This window comes from Polypterus senegalus, chromosome 14 (genome assembly GCF_016835505.1).
Source record: "Polypterus senegalus isolate Bchr_013 chromosome 14, ASM1683550v1, whole genome shotgun sequence".
NCBI lineage: Eukaryota > Metazoa > Chordata > Cladistia > Polypteriformes > Polypteridae > Polypterus > Polypterus senegalus.
The window spans coordinates 64450337-64473207 of NC_053167.1; the positions used below are offsets into that span (position 1 = coordinate 64450337).

The following is a 22871-nucleotide window of genomic DNA, read 5'->3' on the forward strand; positions in this document are numbered from 1 at the left end:
ATGATATGTCTTTTGGACACAGTAAAATAAGTAGGTTAATCATAATGATTCATCTAGTCTAAGAAGTGACTGTTGGTTGTAGATAGTTTATTGGATCTCTGACTCTGGCAAAGTGGTCACTGGTCTGAATAACTTGAGAACAATGACCTAGAGAATGTAGGGGGGAGGGATGCTCGACTCTCTGCAGCACTACCAATATGGCCCAAGCAAATTAAATCCTTCAACAAACATTCAAACAAAACAGAAAGAGACTGATGCATTGCAACAGGAGAAGTCTTGTGTATGCCTTGTGGAAGTGCACTGGCTGTGGGACGGCTCATTTTACAACCTCATTACTGAGAGTAGAAACAACACCACTTTGTGCTCCTTGGAACAACACAGCTGTCCCAGTCTGTTACTGAAGGAACTCCTCTGCATGCAAAAATATACAAATCAAATTAAAATATTTAAGTAACTCTAAAAAGGAAAACAGGCAGGAACAACTACTTTTACTGGGACAACTGAGAAAATGTACACAATTTCTGAAAATGTGTATTAATTTTAAACATTGTTAATGACCTGGGCATGCTAATTTTATGTTAGAGATCACATGTAACTACAAAATTGTAATAAATATTCATATCAATGTCATGTCATGCCCCAAGAGAGATATGACCTCATAGAACCAGAAACTGTCTTGGCAAGAAAAGAGTTATTCATAGAAAAATTTAAGACTGGCCTCAACCTTTAGTAGCAAAATAAGTGGATTTGAAAAATGTATACATGCATATCTTTGTGTGTACAAATGAATCTTTTCAGTAAAGCTTATTATTCAGTATGATGCATATGATCATTTAGTATGATATTTATTATTTAGTATGATTAGTAAATACTCTTGCATTTCTATAATGCACTAATAACTGGAAGTTATAAATGCTACTGTTTTCTGGCAACAGCAAAATCCAAAGCTCTCATTTAAATTTCAGATGAAGTGGATTTATATTTCTTGACATGATGCAGTTTAACTAATATAACAAAAAACAGGTGAGCAATTTTCTGCATGTAGGTATTTTTACAGTCAGATGTTTTGCATGATGGTCCCTATGACTTGGACACTTCTAATATCCATGAAAAATAAAATAAAAATCATCTTACCAATTGACCAGATGGGCCAGGAGAGCCTGTATGACCTGGAGAACCTGGGTCACCCTAAAAAAAATTGGTATACATTAAAATTTAGTATCAAAAGAACTTATATTTTAATGCTGTCAGGAAGTGTTGGAAAGGAGAAAAATGGTAAAATGTTTGGATGGTTACCTGTGGCCCAATTGCATAAATGATTGAAGCCTAAAGCATACATTTTTTATATTTTATGTTGGAAGCTGGATGGAATAGCGAAAGAGCCTGGCATAAGTCATAGAAAGAGAGGAGAATGGAATTTTCCTGGAGGGTTGATGTCTTTTACATGAGGTTACAGGAAGGATGGCAGGTTTGTCTGATGTAACAAGGAGAATGAAGTACTACTGGATGTAAGTGAGAGAATGGACATTGCTGGATGGAGGTGTAGTTCTGTTGTAGAATAGACGATATTTTGTTGAAAATAGGTAGGACAAAGTAGTTTAACTAGAGAGAGCATGGTGTTCTAAAAGAGACATAGTATTCAAGACCCCTGATACACAGTTTTTGAAAGTATACAAAACTTGCAAGTTAATTGGTAAGGCTTTCTCAGTCAAAATTTAGTAAGTGTCAAAAACAGAACAGGTGTTAAGAAAAAGAGGACAAGCAGAAATGTTGAAATCATATTAAACTGATTAAAACAGAAACAAATGATTTGATACATCTTTTCAATTCTTTTTCAAGAAACCTTGATTTAATATAGTTTCATGACTTTTACCCATTAAATACAGTAAATACATTAACGATTCTCAAATTTTGTTCACAAGACAGCTACACCATCTAAAATAAAATGTACAGAGTCATTGACTAATGAATTTCCTTTCTAAATTAGAAAATTAGGAAAGAAAAACATGTTAGCCTGTGCTCAACTTATTTACAAAGTTAAGAGGATATTGTGAAGCCAAGGTAGTGGTGAAAATAGTGGCAACACTTGGTTAAATAAGAAAATGATGTATTTGAAATGCAGGTGTTTCTGTACAGATTGTTGACTTGATTAATAATCCAGCACACTCAAGGTCTTTGATAAACCTGCTGAGTAGACCACAATTATGGCATATAATTATGGCTTCTATGGCTGGAAAAACATAAAAAAGCTGTAATAAATGGAGGTGCCTCTACTCACACTTCTGAATTATTTAAGCAATTCATTTTCAAACATGCTCAGGGTCACTGATAACAATGCAGGAACAGTGTTTTTGTCTGTAATTATGGCTTGTATAAGCAGAAGATAATAATAGATAACATAAAAATTTTTGTGAGCTGCTTGCTCCTTACCCTCCTCTGAAAATGAATTGTGTTGGTTGCCAAATACAACTTATTTTTTTGCACCTGCAACTGCCTAATCTGGCCATATTCAGAGGAGATGCTTTACCCTACCATGACTTAGTCTTGACACTCCTGCTATATAAGCTCTTAATATTTTTTAGTTTCATCTGTGTTATCCATTTATATCTTTTAATAATTACAAATTTGCCTAAACCCTTGTATGACTAACTACTTACCGATGCCACAGTTTCTTGAAAACTGCCTGACTGCTGTAATAAGATGCATCTTAATCCACAAATTCTCTAATTTCTATCATATTTTGAAAAATCTTGATATTTGCTGCTTTGATGAAAGCTGATATATGATGAAAATCATGCATTTAGATGTGGAAAAGTATTTCTCACTCTAAAGAAGTACATACATAATTACTGAGGCTGTGTTACAGATGCTTTACTGAGTTTAAACTGTTAATGTTTAGGTGTGCATAGCATTTGAATACTTAACATATACTCCCTCTTCAGTGAGAGGTGCATGCTTATCAGGTAAGTGTAAAAAAGCAGGCTAATCAAAGGCTCTTTAATTAGAACTTTAAAGAAAAGACCAGTGTGCTATTGGATTGTATGGCACATTTCATCCACCACTCTTGGTAAAGCATAATCGCAATTACGTTCTTGCAAACAGTTAGTGGTCTACTAATATATTGAAAAAAAATCAGATATATTCAGATGAATTCCCCTTTATCATGCTTCCCACAAATAAATAAGTACACCTGTACTGGGCATCAGAAGAAGCTCTAGTGCTTAGAAGAACGAACTGCTGTGACACTTCTGTAATAACTTGTGGGGTACATTTATCTGGCAGGCTTTGAATGTAATCATCTCAGAATGTAAGGCCAAAGCTTATCACTACTAAATGTCTATAAGTGACCTTTCTCATTCAATGCTAAAACATGTCTTTACTACAGAATATATTGCTTTTAGACAGACCTTATCAATAGACCATGGGCATTCAGCCACTGGCTTAATTACAATAACAATTGAATTATCCATATCCTTCACCATTCTCCAACACTAGACACAGTGGGTTCAAAGGTAGGTTTTGGAATATTGTAAAATCTGAAGTTCACATACTAAATTAATTTGTTTTTTGGGATGCTTTTCCTACAATAAAAAACTGGAATAATCATTGAATTTCAGATTTTAACATCCAATATAATTACAACTATCTTGACAATTATTCAGTACAATTTGGGAAAGCACAATGAAGTTATTTTAATGATAGCTTGTCTGTTATCTTAGACATCAATAAAATATCTAAAATTCACTTGTTTATATGTAATAATAACCTTTAATACAGTGGTGTGAAAAACTATTTGCCCCCTTCCTGATTTCTTATTCTTTTGCATGTTTGTCACACAAAATGTTTCTAATCATCAAACACATTTAACCATTAGTCAAATATAACACAAGTAAATACAAAATGCAGTTTTTAAATGATGGTTTTTTGATTATTTAGGGAGAAAAAAAAATCCAAACCTACATGGCCCTGTGTGAAAAAGTAATTGCCCACTGAACCTAATAACTGGTTGGGCCACCTTTAGCAGCAATAACTGCAATCAAGTGTTTGCGATAACTTGCAATGAGTCTTTTACAGCGCTCTGGAGGAATTTTGGCCCACTCATCTTTGCAGAATTGTTGTAATTCAGCTTTATTTGAGGGTTTTCTAGCATGAACCGCCTTTTTAAGGTCATGCCATAGCATCTCAATTGGATTCAGGTCAGGACTTTGACTAGGCCACTCCAAAGTCTTCATTTTGTTTTTCTTCAGCCATTCAGAGGTGGATTTGCTGGTGTGTTTTGGGTCATTGTCCTGTTGCAGCACCCAAGATCGCTTCAGCTTGAGTTGACGAGCAGATGGCCGGACATTCTCTTTCAGGATTTTTTGGTAGACAGTAGAATTCATGGTTCCATCAATCACAGCAAGCCTTCCAGGTCCTGAAGCAGCAAAACAACCCCAGACCATCACACTACCACCACCATATTTTACTGTTGGTATGATGTTCTTTTTCTGAAATGCTGTGTTCCTTTTACGCGAGATGTAACGGGACATTTGCCTTCCAAAAAGTTCAACTTTTGTCTCATCAGTCCACAAGGTATTTTCCCCAAAAGTCTTGGCAATCATTGAGATGTTTCTTAGCAAAATTAAGACGAGCCCTAGTGTTCTTTTTGCTTAACAGTGGTTTGCGTCTTGGAAATCTGCCATGCAGGCTGTTTTTGCCCAGTCTCGTTCTTATGGTGGAGTCGTGAACACTGACCTTAATTGAGGCAAGTGAGGCTTGCAGTTCTTTAGACGTTGTCCTGGGGTCTTTTGTGACCTCTCGGATGAGTCGTCTCTGCGCTCTTGGGGTAATTTTGGTCGGCTGGCCACTCCTGGGAAGGTTCACCACTGTTCCATGTTTTTGCCATTTGTGGATAATGGCTCTCACTGTGGTTCGCTGGATTCCCAAAGCTTTAGAAATGGCTTTATAACCTTTACCAGACTGATAGATCTCAATTACTTCTGTTCTCATTTGTTCCTGAATTTCTTTGGATCTTGGCATGATGTCTAGCTTTTGAGGTGCTTTTGGTCTACTTCTCTGTGTCAGGCAGCTCCTATTTAAGTGATTTCTTGATTGAAACTGGTGTGGCAGTAATCAGGCCTCGGGGTGGCTACGGAAATTGAACTCAACTGTGATACACCACAGTTGGGTTATTTTTTAACAAGGGGGCAATTACTTTTTCACACAGGGCCATGTAGGTTTGTTTTTTTTTTCTCCCTAAATAATAAAAACCATTATTTAAAGACTGCATTTTGTGTTTACTTGTGTTATATTTGACTAATGGTTAAATGTGTTTGATGATCAGAAACATTTTGTGTGACAAACATGCAAAAGAATAAGAAATCAGGAAGGGGCAAATAGTTTTTCACACCACTGTAAGTAATAATACCCTTTATATTTTTGCTCTTTCTACACACAGCGTTGGCAAACAAGAAGTAGTTAATTTAAAAGGCTCAGCAATTTTCCCTAGTCTATTTCTAAGGCTGATATACTTAATCTTACAATTTTTACCCAAGTTGAAAACCAGGGCTGCCATTACTTGATTTTTATATGTTTTTCTTATATGGCTATGCTTTAATACCTATAATTTAGAGTCTACTTGTGCAAAATAAAGAGTGTCTGGTCATGTTAGCTTTGTCACTGAAATTAACTGCATGATTAATGCTCAAAACCTAGTGAAAACAATGAAAATATAAATATTATATATGAAACATATGCAAAATTCAATCATCATAGCATACATTGTCAAGGCATAATATTCTATGGACAAATGCACAGTTTGAAGTATTCCCTGTAAACTTAATTTTTTGTCAAGTTGTAGCAAACCAATAAAACAAATTATCACTAAAAAATACATGGAGAAAATAAAAGAATCTTACATTAATTAAATAATGCAGTAGACAAAAATAAACAGAAATGGAAAAAAGAAGCACACCCTTAAGCAAAGCATGCGGGACCCACAGAAAGAAATAACCTATATTACAAACTGTAAATTAATCAAAACATGCAGAGATAAGCAGCGATATCTCAGGTGCAAACCCCACGAATGTCTACAAGAATGTAAGCGCTGATGAAAAAAGGAAGATGGATATGCATCAAAGCAAAATAAGCAGAAAGACGCCTTACTGTCCGCATACCTTCTCTCCAGGTGGTGCCTGACCTGGTGATAATCCTGGATCTCCTTTTGAACCCTATCATATATGAATGAAGGATGTCAACAGGATGTAGACAGTGCATTGTTTTCATTCTTTCATTAACCAACAGTGTTATATAACCATTAATTACAACTTAATTCACTTTCTAAACAAAATTAGAAACTGAAATTCACAAACAGACTTTAAAATAAAAACTGTAGAACATAGCCTGCAAATGTTTGAAATCACCCAGAAAGTTTCACGTTATGATAGATAAGAAACTGATATTTTGTTATCAAGGTACAATGAAATTTATTTAAAATATAGCCAAGACATTGTTAATGTTGCAAACAACTATTACTGCTTAAAATAAATGATTTACAATTTAATATACACATATGTTTGCAAATCCCTATTTTTAGCAGCAGTTACTCCAGTGTCCTTTTTAAACCCTCTTAGCTCATTATTAATTAATCATGTTTAAATGCTAATTGGTTATTAGAGAAACCTTTATAATTGTGTTTGTACACCTGAAACCAGTTATTCTGTTCAATAAAACAAGAAACTTGACTTTCCTTGGGTTGTAAGGTACTAAAGTTCAATTATGGGCTCATAAATGGACAAAAGGAAAAAGCTTTCTCAAGAAACACATCAGTCAATTGTTGTTTTGTGAAACAATAAAGAAATTTTAAACAATAAAGTATAAAATAAATATTTGTTTTTGTACCATTGGTTGCTAAATTTAAATTTACATCTATTAAAAAGGCTTAACAATCAATTGATTTTTATTATGTGTTTATAGGATCGTTATTGTGACGATCCATTGACAATTTTAATTAAAACAATATCACTCTGATTTTCACAGGCAGCACATAAAATCATATAATAAATCAACAATTTCTCATAAGATAATCTAAACTGTTAAAAAACAGCTTTTGGGTGATTACTCAGATGATCTTTCCTGGAATTTGATAATTTGGGAAGCTTAATTTAGAAGACCTGTAGTTTATTGCAGTGCAAAACATTACATTTATTTTTCAGTTTATTTTATTTTTTATTTTGACTGCTAACCAGGCTGCAGTTGGTACAGCTTGTTGAACACATCCATTCAGCTATTAGAAATAAATCATAACGATAATATGAATAGACAGTTCTTTAAAAATAGCCTAAATCATCTTTTCACTTACTTTTTCCATATTTAAACTGACACAAATTAGACATTAAATATACTGGTATATTTAACAGAATTTGTAATATGTGAAATAAATGTAACTATTTACAACAGCAAGGCAGAATAAATTAAGACAAAAAAAAAATTGCAACTTTTAACAATACCGATGCCAAACACATCACAAAAGGTATTCTCTAGTGATAATGGAGATACAGTCAAAGCTGGAAGCAATAACTTGTGTAAACCTTCATATTACATAAGTACTCCAGATTATGTAGTTAGTCTTATTTATGAAATCACTGCTAAGCAATAAATCAAAACAATGAATATAACAGTAAGACAAATGAAGTAAAGATGTGGTTAGTAACTAAAAGAATACAATATTGTCACTTGTCTGAAAACTCTGTTGTCTGAAAAAAGTCTGAAAACTTTGAGTAGAACACTATTAAAAAAATAACACAAATGTATTGCCTGAAACAATATGTAAATGATACAATATACGGCCACAATGACAAAATAATGTATTATGATTAATGTAAGGAAGTGTATTATCAGAAACATTTCAATACTTTTCCCAAACAAATTATAATACTTATAATTTATTAATTATATATAATAATATATAATATTAATTATGCTTTAACATGTGCTCATTTCAGACAGATCTGAATAAATCTCACCCATTTGCAAGTACATTTTATTTAATATACTGTATATGTCAAGTAAAGAACAGGCAACAGAAATAAAAAGATCTTAACTTGATTTTATTATAAGTTCTAACTGTAAACAATATCTTCAAAATCAGTTATACCTAACAAAAAATTTGTTGTGACAAATGTGTGGAAGTGATGCTTCAGTAATAAATGTCTACCATTTTAATATGGCAAACTCTGATGTCTAGTTGTTTCAGAGAAAAATGTACATGATTTATTACATCACTGTAATTCCTGCATGATCTCTATCGCCCAACCTTTTAGTGTATGGGTTTTTTTCACTGTTTTAAAACAATACAGCAAGTAGTTTAGCAATGCAAGAAAAACAAAATAGGTGAATGCATACTTGCCTTTGACATTTCAAAACAATAATAAAGCTGTCATTTAAAGGAGTGTGGTTTTAAGTTTAGCTCATTGAAATAAACTAGAATGTGTCCAACTCTGATCCTGGAGGGCCATGGTGGCTGCAGGTTTTCATTTCTGCCACTTTCTGAATTACTGACCAATTTATATGTTGACAGACTTCTTATCCCTTCATTTTAATTGTCTTGTTTTTATAAGACTCAGTCCTCTGAATTGTTTTTCTTTTCCTTTAATGGCAGGCAAACAAAAGTGAAATGTAAAGTGAGACAACAGATGCCCAGCTAAGTCAGGGCTTCAAACGGCAAGCAATTTTTAACCCTTATATGTATATCTCAGTTCACTAGCAATCCATGACGTCACGTTTACAGCATTCATGGGGTCAAATGATACAGTATGGATACAGTGTGATGTTCCCCCGGTATTCCTCAGTTATATCATCTGAAACAATTTACTACTAAAAATATGCCAATATACAGTAGTTTAAAATTAATTTATTGTGATTATTTATTTACCTTAAACAACATTACTGACACCATCACCTTTATTTTCAGATTAGTTGGTCATATGTTGCTCACTTTGTATTTTATTTTTGTTTAACTGCTCATTAAGGAAAAAAAAGGAACAATTAATGGGTATGAGTCTTTCAAAGCATGTCAATTAAAATTAAGGCAAAAGACCTTAATTTGCAACAAAAACTGGTTAGAATGACAACCTATAGCCAATGAAGCCCTCCAGGATACTCTTGGACTAGAGAGATATTTTTTATAAAATAAACTCCCAAAATAATACAATGAAAAAGACTGAAATTGCCATTTATTTTGACTTTTTAACTATTGGGTTAGAAATCTGGTATAATTACAATACAGTTCTCTAGATACAGTATTCTAGTTAAGACCCTTAGCATCAGTCTATTTCCAGCTTATATAGGTGGAAAGCAAGTTGGATTTTTATTTCAATTGGTTTTCTCAAGTGAAGAAAATTCACAGTATTAGCTAAACTTCACCTTGAGATAAAAAAGATGTAAATTATTTTTTTAATTTACGTATCCTATTTGTATGTTTTATGCTGTACTTCTAACACCTCAAATCAATACTGACAAAAGGTATGCCTTGTTGGGATTCTGGATGAAAGTTGTAATTAATAGATGAACAAATTCTACTCAGGAGATCTAAAGGCTGTTCTACATCAATTTATGCAATACGTCTTTCAGGGTCAATGACAGTTTCTGGTTCAAGATTTTGGTCTTCAGTACTGAATTTCCTGCTAAGAGAATCTGCCTTTGCTACCACTATCCAGAATGGTACAAAATCACAAAATTAAAAATACTAAAAATAAAGCTCAATGAGTTTAGGAAGGTGTTGAGATGTATGGAGATATATTTCATTTTTTATGAACCATAAAAAATTATCAAAGAATGCTCAGATCTGGTACCATAATGTCTAGTGCTTGTAATAAATGTAGTCTTCCACTAAACTCCTTTGTATATTTGCATCACGTCGTATGCACTTTTAGGGTCCAGTGTATTGAAATTAGAGGATCCTGTAACTTGATTTATTAAAGAACCGCTGTGTTACCCAGCTTCACCTGTGAAAGATAATGGGCCTCAGTTATAGTGGTGCTAATCATCTTTATCAGAAGTACTACTGTATGCAACTTGGCGTAAAGCCACACACTTTTCCACAGTACCTCATACCTTGTCATACACAAGTTCTCCGCTCGGTTTTGCAGACTGGCGGCAGCCAGCGTCAAAACACTGCTACTATTCCTGTGTGGTTACTCTTTATTTTCCTTTATTTTCAGAAACAGTTTCATAAAAAGAACTTTAAACGCACTCAATCAAGTGCTCCTTGTAGAGCTGTTTGTACTTATAAGTACAATCACCCCACTGTAAACTTGCACTATACTTATAATATTACACACCCTGCGCCACTTTATAAAGCACATATTTACATATGATGATGATATCATTTTTAAGGTGAAATGCAGCAAAATATGTTTATTATATTATACAGATAAAACTTTATCTTCATTTAAATAATCTGTATTCTTCACTGGGACTGGCGTGAAGGATAGAATAATTATTATTATATTTCAATGTTCCTTAAAAGTTTTGAAGAATCGGCGCTCTAAGCTTACAGATGGCTTAACGTCTATTACAGAACTGATTGTGGTAACGGAAAAGCAAGAACTGCAGGGGCGGCCACGCCAATATATATTGAATATAAAACAGAAAGAGAAAATAACAACAGAGCTAAAAACACAGCGGCAAACTTTGACAAAATTTGAACGCTTGTGTCATGAGCACGGACGTGGCCATCCACCGTGCATAAGATACCATATTGACATGGGCAGATGAAGGAGCCACCGATTCTTCCTCTGCCCAGGGCCGCCGCAAGCCTAGAGCCGCCCATGAGTACTGCTGCAATAACTAATTTCATCGAAGGTCGCGCACAATCCCTGTGCCGTGAAACCCATGTTTAATAACGTGCTTTAACTCCTATTATCATGAAAATGATATCACGTATACATCTCAGCATTTTAGTTATTCAGAGAGCTGTAATATCACAAATGTAATGGATTCTGTGTCCTGTCGGAGGAAGAGAGCCGGTTTAAGAAGCAAGTAGTGATTCACACACATAAAGCACATAGAAGATCACATACAAAACAAAGCATTTAACGTGCTACTTTAATTACGATGTGATTTGGGAAACTGGTTAATTAAACGATTTTAAGATGAAGTTTATGATGTTCTACTTTAATGACAAAATAAACTACATGATTAAAGTGGAAATTTTGAGATTGAAGTTGACATTTCATGCTTTTTCCCCACTGTGTGCCTATTTTTTTTTTTCTCTGTATGCTAATAAGCTTTCATATGACACTCAGACGGTGGGCTACAACTCGCTTTTTCACAGCGACTTTGATATCTGACAACTTCTTTTTTTATTTCAGGCACTGTGCAACTTTGTGAACGTGAGCTTTCAAGTTTCTTCAACACGCTATGTCACTCGATCAACTTCCTTTTGTTGATTATACCACGGTTTAAATAAACAAATAGTATGTTTTTTCTTTGCCTCCACTTGGTATTCGCTGAAATTCTTATATTTTCCCCCATGCTTTTCCTATTGTCTTTTCACAGAAGGCTGAGCTTAAGGGCGATTTATATTGATTTGCATAATCAAAGAGGCGTAATTCTGGGAGGAGTTGGTGTGTTACATGAAGCGCGTGCACAAGCGTTACTTTTCACGCTGACCGGGATTTATGTAACGGAAGAACATGGAAGTTGGAGTACGCACAGATTCCTGCATCTGGATTTTTCTGTGCATAAGCACATTTCGGCTTTTGTGCTTACGCCATGTTATAGTGTGAATTCTACGCACAGCGTTATACGTGAGGCCGCTGGACTTTAATTTATCCATATCCTAATCAATACGGTGTGAATCCTGAGTCAGTGATACCCTTATAGAATCTGGGTGGAGGCACCCAGAAGGATTAAAAAATTAAAATGATTTTTGATGGAAAAGCCATATTTATGACAGCATTATTTTAGTAATGAATTTCATAACCTCTTTACCAAGGGCTCTTCAATAATGGAACAACATTTCCTATCTTAGATTTAACTAGGAGCTTACTTAATTTAAGTTGATTAGCCCAGCCTGAACCAATAAAACTTTCCACTGTGCCTCAATCAACTAAAAAAGAAAGAAAATTATTAATTTAAACTTAAAAAAGATTATTAATCAGGATTTACTAGGTTTTTCTCATTCCATCAAACATGAAGTGGATTGGTTATTTTAATTTTCCCGTTTTAAGTTTCAAGCAGCTGGCCAAAAAGTTAGCAGAACCACCACAGTAAAAACAAAGATCTCCAGTGACACTATGTCTACATTATTTGTGTGAGTAATATTGATGAGCTATCTTTCAGTTTGATACGAGAGAGATGATGAGAATGATCCCCCCTTCTTTCTCTTTAATACTTGGCAGTTGGGTCCCTAATTTTAATCGTAGCCCCAAGACCTACTCTAAGGCAGAGGTCATGAAATAGATCTGACCAGGGGCCACATTCACTCCTACACAGTATCATTTAATAACCCACTGATTCATATTATACACACATTAACTCCATTAAAACCTGTCAAATGTATATCAATCAAAGATAAGGAATTATCAAGCATACCTTGCACTAAATTGGTCCCGATATTATTATCATTCCAAACAAGTAAGCTACCAAAGTGGTTGTACCCAATCATGTAACAGCTACTAATTAGCCCAGAAGAAATATTCATAATTCTTAATGCAAATTAGTTAACAAAAATGTCACAGACTCAGGTCTCCTAAGTGTAAAAAAGCTGCGCTACCACTGTGCCACCCGCAGTAGCCTTATCAACTGCAAAAGAACATACTGGGGGGAAGCAAAAATAAAAATCCAGATCAGTAATAAATGGATATAATTGCATTATTTTGGTTAAATTCTGACAGCTACAGCTTTTACACTTTTTAATTTAATGGCACCTGAGTTTTTGAAATGTTAATCTATATGTGATGCCTAAATGTATGTATGTATAAAATAATAAGTCAACTGTTTAAATGTGTCTAACATTTGTTAATTGGATTTATTGCATATATCCATCCATCCATTATCCAGTCCACTATATCCTAACTACAGGGTCACGGGGGTCTGCTGGAGCCAATCCCAGCCAACAAAGGGTGCAAGGCAGGAAACAAACCCTGGGCAGGGTGCCAGCCCACCGCAGGGAAGCACACACACCCCCACACACCAAACACAATTTAGAATTGCCAATGCACCTAAACTGCATGTCTTTGGACTGTGGGAGGAAACCAGAGCACCCAGAGGAAACCCACGCAGACACGAGGAGAACATGCAAACTCCGCACAGGGAGGACCTGGGAAGCGAACCCGGGTCTCCTAACTGTGAGGCAGCAGTGCTACCCACGGCACCACTGTGCCGCCTTTATTACATATAAAGAAGCAAAAATAACAAAAATTAAAGTGGATACCAATTTAAACTGATCTGATTTGGTATTTTGATAAATAGCAAAAAGCCCATTCAATTTTAAAGTTTCAGAGTTCCTGTATAGCATTACAACGTATCAACCTATTACATCTCCATTACTCTGAAATAGTGTAACATTACTAATGAAAATCTGAGAAGACCGAGATTACCAAAAAAAATCTCTGGACACAATGTTTTTATTCCTTGAGTACCTATAGTGTACCACAAGATTTTCTATTCAAGTTTTAAAAAGCTGCAAATTCCAAATCAATTAAGATAACAACAAAAATAAACAGGGGTATATTTGTAATAAAGTAGAAAAAGAATAGAAGAATCCGTGTCTTTCTCACAGATCTTTGCATTGCTTTAGATTTGGAAAAACATTTAACAAAATGTACAAACAATAAATATATACTAGTTAACAATGAATCTTAAAATTTAGCAGTAGTTTGGTAGTTTAATTTTTTAAATAAAGATGTTCTTAAATATGAAATCTGCAACAACTTTTTTGCTTATACCTTTCCTATGATTAAAATAAATTTAGAATTTTCAATGCACCTGTACAATGTTGGTTACTTCTGCTAGTTTGTAAAGATAAAGCATTAAGATTTCAAAATGTTATGAAATCAAAACTAACTGCAGTACTTTCAGTACTTTACGACTTTACTAAATATTATTGTAAATGAAGCAGAATAGATATAATAAAAAAATGTCAAAAATAGCTTTTAGCATTCACTAGAATAATGGCAATACAAACTTTTCAGAGAAATATCCCAGGATTTATATTGTATTCATCAGTTGAATGGATTTAAAATTATGTAACTAAAAATATTAATAAACCCAAAAGCGCATAAACTCATTTAAAAACAGGTATCTTAAAAATTAGGAATTTATTCCCAAACACATTTAAAAAATTGTCACTAAGAGTTCCGAACTACATATATTTATAGTACATTAAGGTGGAAGTGGGGTTCTTCCTATTTAGTGTGTATTTTACTTCACCTTATTTTTCTGGCCTTAATTAAAATCTGCTTTAAGGAATTAGGAAATGTTACCCACAAATAGGGTTATAATTCCCTTTGTCTCAGAAAATATTAAAAAAGATTTTCCCTGAAAGCACAAAACATAAAATGACTGAAAATAAGTAAAATATTATTATACAGAGTTCCATATAAATTATATCAAGGAAAACTGAAAATAAATAATACATACCAAACAATTTGTGTGCAAATGATCAAATTCTTTCAAGGTAACTGGTAATATTTTTAGGAAAGCAGAAAAGTCTCACCTTTGGCCCAGGCAAGCCTGGAAGTCCTGGATTTCCATGTGGCCCTGGCATTCCCTGGGAAACAAAAAAACATCATAAGAACATCTCTTTGAAACAAAAGAATAATGGGCAATTTTAAAGATTATTGTAAGAAAGAAAGAACATTATATGTTTCTAGTAATTTATAATGAAAATATTCTAATACAAGAATATTGGAAAATCATTCATCCTTCTTATAAAAGGCTCATACAGTTTATGATTGCAGACAGCTGGTATCTATCCCAGTAGCAACTGGTAAAAGAAGGGCAGCAGTTTCTGTATGTGCATAGGGTAACAATCATGCACAACCCTGCACTCAGTCACATAAGGTCAATTTAGAATGGCTGAATAATCTAACCTGCATATGTGGTAAAACACATTTTGGGGTCCGTGGTGGTGTGTAAGTTTTAAATAAAAACAGTTCACCCAAGCTCAAGGGGGTGCAGATATATGCAGTAGTGTGGCCGAACAGCCTCAGGGTGTTGATGGGGAAATTGGCTGATCATACATTCACATGCTACTTTAGCTGGTTTCCTTATTAGCGTTCTTGGGATCATAATCAAGGCACCTACACTCATAATGGCTGAAAAGAGTCTGAACAGGATAGACATGGAGATCGAGATAGATCGAGAAACAAAGAGAAGAAAAAGAGGAGAGAGCTAGAGGACTGAAAGAAGAGTTCAGTGGTTAAAGGAAGAGAAATGAAAATGAGAGAAGAATGAGGACTGAAACAGAGCTGGTGCTCTGGAGAGAAGGCAGGAGAAGGGAACAGGGCTCGTGTGGTCCCTGCAGATGCTGAGGGATATTGTTGGGGACACAAGCCAAATAAAAGGCTGACTGCACTTGTTGGAGTGTGTCTCTGCTTGCTGAGTAGACAGTAGGCGTGAGCAGCAGAGATGTGGTTTATTGACAAATCCTGCCTTATTTTCACCCTGGAGTTTTAACTAATTTGAAGGATTATTTATTTATTGCTGATTTTACCATCCATCAATGCACTGGATTTTATTTGAGCTTATTTATTATCGATTAATTATTTATTATTAAAAATGTCACTGTACTTTTGAGTTTTGAATGCTTTATCTATTGTGAAAAAAGCACTGCACACATTTGCAAAAGTCCTTGTTTGTTATGGGTCTTCATTGCCCAATCCATTTCGCTTCCATGACTATCAGTGCCCGGGGTTCAGAAAGCTAATGTCAGCTGTGGGCAACCTCTGCATCACAACAAAGTAGTTTCTGGGTAAAATCCATCCAAGCAAAAAGATAATATGCAAGCTCCACACAAGCAGTAAGAACTGTGCAACCATGGCAACCAAATAATGTTCATAATTTTTAATGTGTTAGATCGATGGCTAAATCCATCTAATTCTTGTATCTTATCAATCTAGGATATAAAGCAGCAAAGACTGGATGCCTTAAGAGAAAACATACATGAATTAGATAATCATTATAAAATGAACAGGCTAAAAAAGGCTTAGCTCTCCTGCAATATCAAATCTTTACATGATTCCAATTAGCTAAAACGGTAAAATATAGAAATACAAATAAGTAAAGAGCTAAAGCACTGCGATACAAATAGTTAATTACATTCTAAAAATAATTTATACAGTGATATAGTTTAGTACACTCAACAGGTATTGTCCCAGACCCACAACATTCACTTTATGGGTGATGATCCCAAAATGTTGGCTACAAATGCCTTGTTTTGTACCTGGGCCTAACATGTATGAGTCACTCCATTGTCTGTTAACACCACTCTGATTCAAGAAGCCAGTCTCCGCATCCTTGATCTGTATGAGGTTTAATTTTATTTAAAAAGAACCATAACAGGAGTCTAATTTTAAATTATTGTTTGTCAATCAGCTATGGGTAACCCAACCAGAAAATCAATGTTCCCGACAACAAAGCATCGTTTAGGCTCATAAGTCCCAGTTATGTGCCAGGTTTACAGAATCACAACTTTGAGACTCCAAGGAAAAGCCTATGATGGATTTAGACTTCCAGGCAATAACCACTTCAGATCTAGGAAACAACAATACTCATTGTACTTTCGGACATATTTTAGATGTTATGTTTTTTCCCATTTATGTATATATATATTTTGTGGGCTTTTATAAACTTCTGTGACAGTGTACCTTGAGAAGTATTTTAGAAGGTGCTGAAAGACAACAGGGTCTCAGGGTTACTGCTGCAAATCAAGTGGTCCATGAATTTTCACATCAGCAGATCTATTTATTTAAATACAAGTTTAAGTTGTTTATAATGAGCTTGTGCTTCTGTCACAAGTGTGTCTCTTCTTTTCTTCATGACTTAAAGAGAGCATATCAAGGTACAGTTAAACCTTGGAGGATATACAGTTTGGGGGCACAAGGGGTGGATTTCTGTTGTTTGCAGATGATACTGTGTACTTCGCCACTCTGGTACAAACTGGAGCAGTTTGAAATGGAGTGTGATGTGACTGAGATTAAAACTGGTACCTCCAAATCTGAGGTCACAATTTCCTCCTAGGAAAACAGTGACAGGGGAAGAGGGATTTGTAGTAGCTCCCCCAAATGAAGATGTTAAAGTATTTTTGGGTCATGTTCATTAAAAGAAACAAAGAAAATAAAGGATTATCATGGTATGTCTTTTGGTTGGTAAAGTGGAAGCTAAGAACTTACACCAAGCTTTTTGATTTTAAAGTAATCTGCATTTTCATTTTCACCTGTTCTCACTAGCTTCTGGTAGTGACTGAAAGAATGAGCTCTGGGTTACAAATTCTTTCTGGTGTGGGGTTGCTAGGCTCAATTTTCATAACAGGGTAAGGAGCTCGACAATATAGGAATACATAAGTTAATCCACTTGTCCTCCAGTTCTATAGGTTCCAGGTGAAATAAGCTTGACAACTAGTAAGGATACCTCTTATTGGGAATGATGTTAATCTGCATCCAGCCCTGCAAAAAGGTCCTACAATTTACAGGGAAAATGTGGGGATTGGTGGTAGGATTGTCACTCACCTCACACTGTTCCAATGTGGTGCTGAGGTGTCACCCGCTCCAGGTTGTTCGTCGCATGGTGGTGCGGCAACGCGCTATCAGCGCATGCTACCAACCTCCTCTATATCCTCTTTAATAAAACCCCTGTGTGCGTCCAGGTGTCCGTGTGTGTCTTTTGGTGAAGTGTGCATGTGTGAGGCTCGGTGCGACACGCACGACCGGCATCATGGACGTACACACACTGGAAGCTGAGCACATAGTGAATGGCGTGGCCGCGGCCGTGCATGATAAGCAAATAAAAGACAGCATTGCTGGGGAGAGGGCTGATTGGGTAGTCGCGGCCGCGCACATAAAATTCATTGCTGGGGAGACGCCACACATACTGCCCCGTGCATGTTTACTAACTAACTATCTGCTAACAACATGCCACCCAAAAAAAAGGACACGTCAATAAGGACAAAAGACACAGACACTCAAATCGTATATAAGCAACATCTCCTGGAAGAGCGGTCAGCTCAGCAAGTAAACATCAACAAAAGAAAGGCTGAAAGACAAAAAAAATACGAGCAAATAGATCAATTGTAAAAAAGAAAATGAGCGTCAGAATATTCTCCGTATTGATTTGACTATATCCTCTACTAATTTACCCTTTACCATAAGAAGGCGACAATTTCCAGTTACATTAGCCTTTGCCATAACAATTAATAAAGCTCAAGGGCAAACCTTAGAAAAAGTTGCCATTTACTTGCCAGAACCAGTATTCAGCCACGGTCAGTTATATGTTGCATTATCAAGAGTTAGAAGTTTTACAGATGTTGTTGTCAACGTTGTAGATGGTCCTGAACAAGAGTGTTTACAAAAAATGTTGTCTATAATGAAATTTTATTGAAAAATTTCCTAAGGTAAAAAAATAAAAACATTTTCCTAAATATCGTCTTCAGATATTGTGTATTACAGATTGTTATAAAGTTTTACACTAAGGCAATATTAATTATACTTACTGTATTGTCATATACGTTTCTATTTTATTTTTAATATTATGTTACTTTAGGCTTCTTGCAAAAATATTAAAAAAAAAAAATTAAGACAACAAACAGAATGAGGTCAAGGTCCCTTGCCATTTAATATAGACTGTTCCTAATAATGTTTATGCAATACTGTTCTTGCGCCCGTTATTGTAACGGGCTTAATGTCTAGTTATATTATATTATACTAGCGATTGGGAGCCCGATCGAATCGGGCTACAAATTCAATGTTTGTGAAATCCATACTTTCTCTGCAAAGAATTATTTGTTTTAAGTCCTTGAAATGATTTTGTTATCATGGTACTGATTTGTGGTTAAAATACACCTTTCCGGCCGCCGCAAGGCACAGGCTGCTTGATTTCTTTCAACCCGTGCTGCATTTGCGGCTGCTCGAGCTTCTTCAGTCGCTTGTGCACGGATGGCACGATGTCGGTCAGCGTTAGTAGCATTCTGTAGCGCATGTTCTTCATCTGCCCTTTGTGTCCAATTTGCATAAAAACTTTCAGCATTAGTAGCATTTGTAACCATACGCTGCTCATCCGTTTGCTGTTCTCGTTGTGTACGTGTTGTCGTAGCAAGTCTACGTTCCGCGTCAGTCATGTGACTTCGTTTCCTACACATCCTTCCCGTGGCCGCTTGAGGTATCGCTGCGAACACCATACAAACGGATAGTATCAAATTATATTATATTATATTATATTATATTATATTATATTATATTATTTTATATTATATACAGTTATACTATGCAAGGCCCACTTGTGAGAATACAGCCAATAGCGGGACCAGGAAATTCAGGAGATTACATTTCTGAGGTAGCATGGGAGTGCTAGTAAATTGTCATGGAATAACTGTGAACTGAATCTTTATGACCAAATCAGTTTGTTGCCATTACAACCATCCTTAGGAAAAGAGAGACAGAAAATCATATGAGATGACACACTGTAATCAGCATATGTTCCATTTTAAATATCAAACATTAGGGAACTGTTATTTACAGAAAAATAATTAAGTTAAAGTGAATTGAAAAATATTTATTACATGTGTACAATAATTGATTTAGGTGTTCAATGTAATATGCAAGGGATATTAACGTATGTAATTTACAATATGAACAGATATTCAAACAGTGAATCTCAATTTGTTTGTAAAAAATATTATGATTTGTCTTCCTATATTTAGAACTTATCCTTTCAGTTTAGTTGGAAATATAGTTCTTAAAATAATATTTGACTGGTGCAGGATAATTTCCATTATATATAGCTTCTCTAGTCTATTACTATATTTTATTATAGCAGAAGACACATTACAGTATGTATATTTTTAAAGAACCTCTATCAAAGTATTTGAGCAATATTTCCAGAGACTGAGTCTCTAGGGATTATTGTGAGTGTAAAGAAGTACAAATAACATACACTAACATGAAACAAAAATTATAGCAATAGCTAAACCAAGTTCAATATCAAAAACGTAAAGAAATATCAGCAAAACAAGTACAAGGGCAAACCAGGATCAACACAAAAGGAAAATTCAAAGCACTTGGCCTGCTTGTGAAACAGCTAACAGTTTTAAAGAGTTTAATTTGTTATCCAACTGAGGGATACTATAGGCTGGAACTGCTGCTATATTTATAGTGTAACAGCCAGTCATGTCATAAATGGATGACTGCAGTCACATGACAAGTCTTCTGTGTTGCATATACAAAACAACAGGAAAATCTATACTAATAAAAGGCAAAGCCCTCACTGACTGACTGACTGACTGACTGACTCATCACTAATTGTCCAACTTCCCGTGTAGGTAGAAGGCTGAAATTTGGCAGGCTTATTCCTTACAGCTTACTTACAAAAGTTAAGCAGGTTTCATTTCGAAATTCTACACGTAACAGTCATAACAGTCGATAACGGTCAACAACGTCCGCAATGTTGAAGTTTCTTATTCATGGCCACATCTTCACGAAATTTGGTAGGCGGCTTCCCTGTGCTAACCGAAACCGATGTACGTACTTTTTTCAGTGGTATGACGCCACTGTCAGCCGCCATATTGAATTTTCCAACGTCACTAATTCTCCAACTTCCCATGTAGGTAGAAGGCTGAAATTTGGTACTTATTTCGGTGGTATGAGGCCACTGTCGGCCGCCATATTGAACTTTTTAACAGTCTTTGTTACTTATGGGCCCATCTTCAAGAAATTTGGTACGCGGGTTCCCAGCGCTAACTGAATCCTACTTACGCACATATATACGTCCATAGCCTGCAGCTCGGTCACCGTGTGAGGCGGCGTTGGGTCCCCCATACCAACGCCTCCCACGTTGTTGGCTGCCTTCCTATATAAGGCCGTCCGTCGCTCCAGTCCCTACATTCCCTTCCTTGCTTCGCCATGGGATTCACGTCTCCCTGCTGATAACTATAGCCTTTTTATTTAATCCACGGCTTCTCCGCTGTTTTATTGTTCATTTTTTATGATTATAGTTATTGTGTAGGTATTTTAGACTTACTGTACATTGTTCAGATACCCATTTCCTTTATCATTCCAACCGTACCCGCATTAACATGTCTATCGAGGTGATCACCATCGATCAAACAACTGTCACTTACCGAGTGGTTTCCATGCCCGGAGATGGCACCTACCTTTTCCATTCTCTGTATTACATATTGCACGGCCATATCAGGCTCACTCTTGATATCCGGAGGAACATTGTGTCTTATGTATTGAATGACTGGGTCAGGTTCAAGGTGTGGACTGATGGTACAGGAGATAATTATACTACACAGGAGCACTATAAGAGTGAAATGCTTAAGCCCTTCACCTATGCATCTGCATGTATGTTGATGGCTGCCGCTGAATTGTTCGGTTATCGCTTTCAAGTGTATCGAAATGGCCAAATATTTTACACCTTTGGACAACCGCCATTGCCTCTTAAACATCTTAGATTCACAGGTGACGATTTCAGTAGTGGACACTTTGATGTTTATGAATGTCGAAACTCTCAAAAGCTGGATGTGAAGTTATCGATGAAACTGGTTGTATATTTACAATGCTTGACAGATGCTGAATGTCACTTCAACACAAGTCCTACAAATACTGTCGTAATTGAAACAAACCATGAAACTCAAACTGATTATTACAGCAGCAATCCAAGCTGTGAGATTTGAGACAAGATAGCTTTTCACATGGCCAACTGTACATTGCATGCTTAAGTGTAAGCTCAGCACACAGCTTGGTCATATTACAACCGGAGGGCCGAACTCAAAATGTGGTATACAAAGAGATCCTTAACAAATAATTATTGGTATATTTTCCCTCAGTTTAAAAAGGTTTCTTTTAATTTTATTATAAAACTTTTAGGGCAGTACTTTGCCGCTGCGAAGCGCGGGTATTTTGCTAGTTTTAAATAATTTTCAAAGTAAATCACATACTTTCAAAATGGTTACAAATCTTCACAAATGAGTTCTCAAAAAGAAAACTCAAACACTTAACAAAATAACATTACACAACTCCCTTACTAAGGAACCCACTCCTGGAGTGACCAGCAAATTTTGAAGAAAACAACCAGTGAAATTTACAGCTAACAGTCCCAGGGCATGCACATTATGGGCAGACACCCAAGCACATTCCATGGCCCATTAATGCATCACTAAACTAGGTACTCAACTCTAGAACTCTGCTTTCTAGAGTGCAAAATTTTATGAACTTCAAACTCTTGATGACAATCAACCACAACTGGAGGAAGATGAGCAGAAGAGGAAGGGAATGCTCACATATGGAGTCCACAAATGGGAAGAAAGCACCAGTTTGAATATAAGAGGAGACACTCGCCAAAGGATGGAATGAGGCACAATATACCTAGAACCCAATTTAAGAGATGGCAGTTTCAACCTAAAATTATTACTCATGAGCCAGACCTTTAGATCAACTCTAAAGTTAGGGCGAACTTGTCAACATTGATCAGCATAAAAAGGCAGCATCCTACAACAGCTGCTTCCTCAACATGGACCAGCAATTTGAAAAAAAAAGAAAAAGAGTTGCTACAATGCAAGACAAGCAGCTTAAAACCATACTGGTACTTAAACATCTTTAGAATTATACACCACACTACATGAAAATTCAGCTAGAAGTAAAATATACACACAGTCTGTATAACTGACTAAG

At 35.6% G+C, this 22871-nt stretch overlaps 1 protein-coding gene across 2 annotated transcripts in view; it reads right to left on the minus strand.

Annotated features, from left to right (window-relative positions):
* LOC120514245 (collagen alpha-1(XXIV) chain) overlaps positions 1–22871 on the minus strand; it is a 327082-nt gene that overhangs the window by 229440 nt on the left and 74771 nt on the right. For both annotated transcript variants that reach the window (XM_039734522.1, XM_039734521.1), the window contains exons 5-7: positions 14702–14755; positions 6156–6209; positions 1135–1188 (exon numbers count right to left, since the gene is read on the minus strand). In XM_039734522.1, the coding sequence (XP_039590456.1) occupies positions 1135–1188; positions 6156–6209; positions 14702–14755 (162 nt within the window). The remainder of the gene's footprint in view (positions 1–1134; positions 1189–6155; positions 6210–14701; positions 14756–22871) is intronic.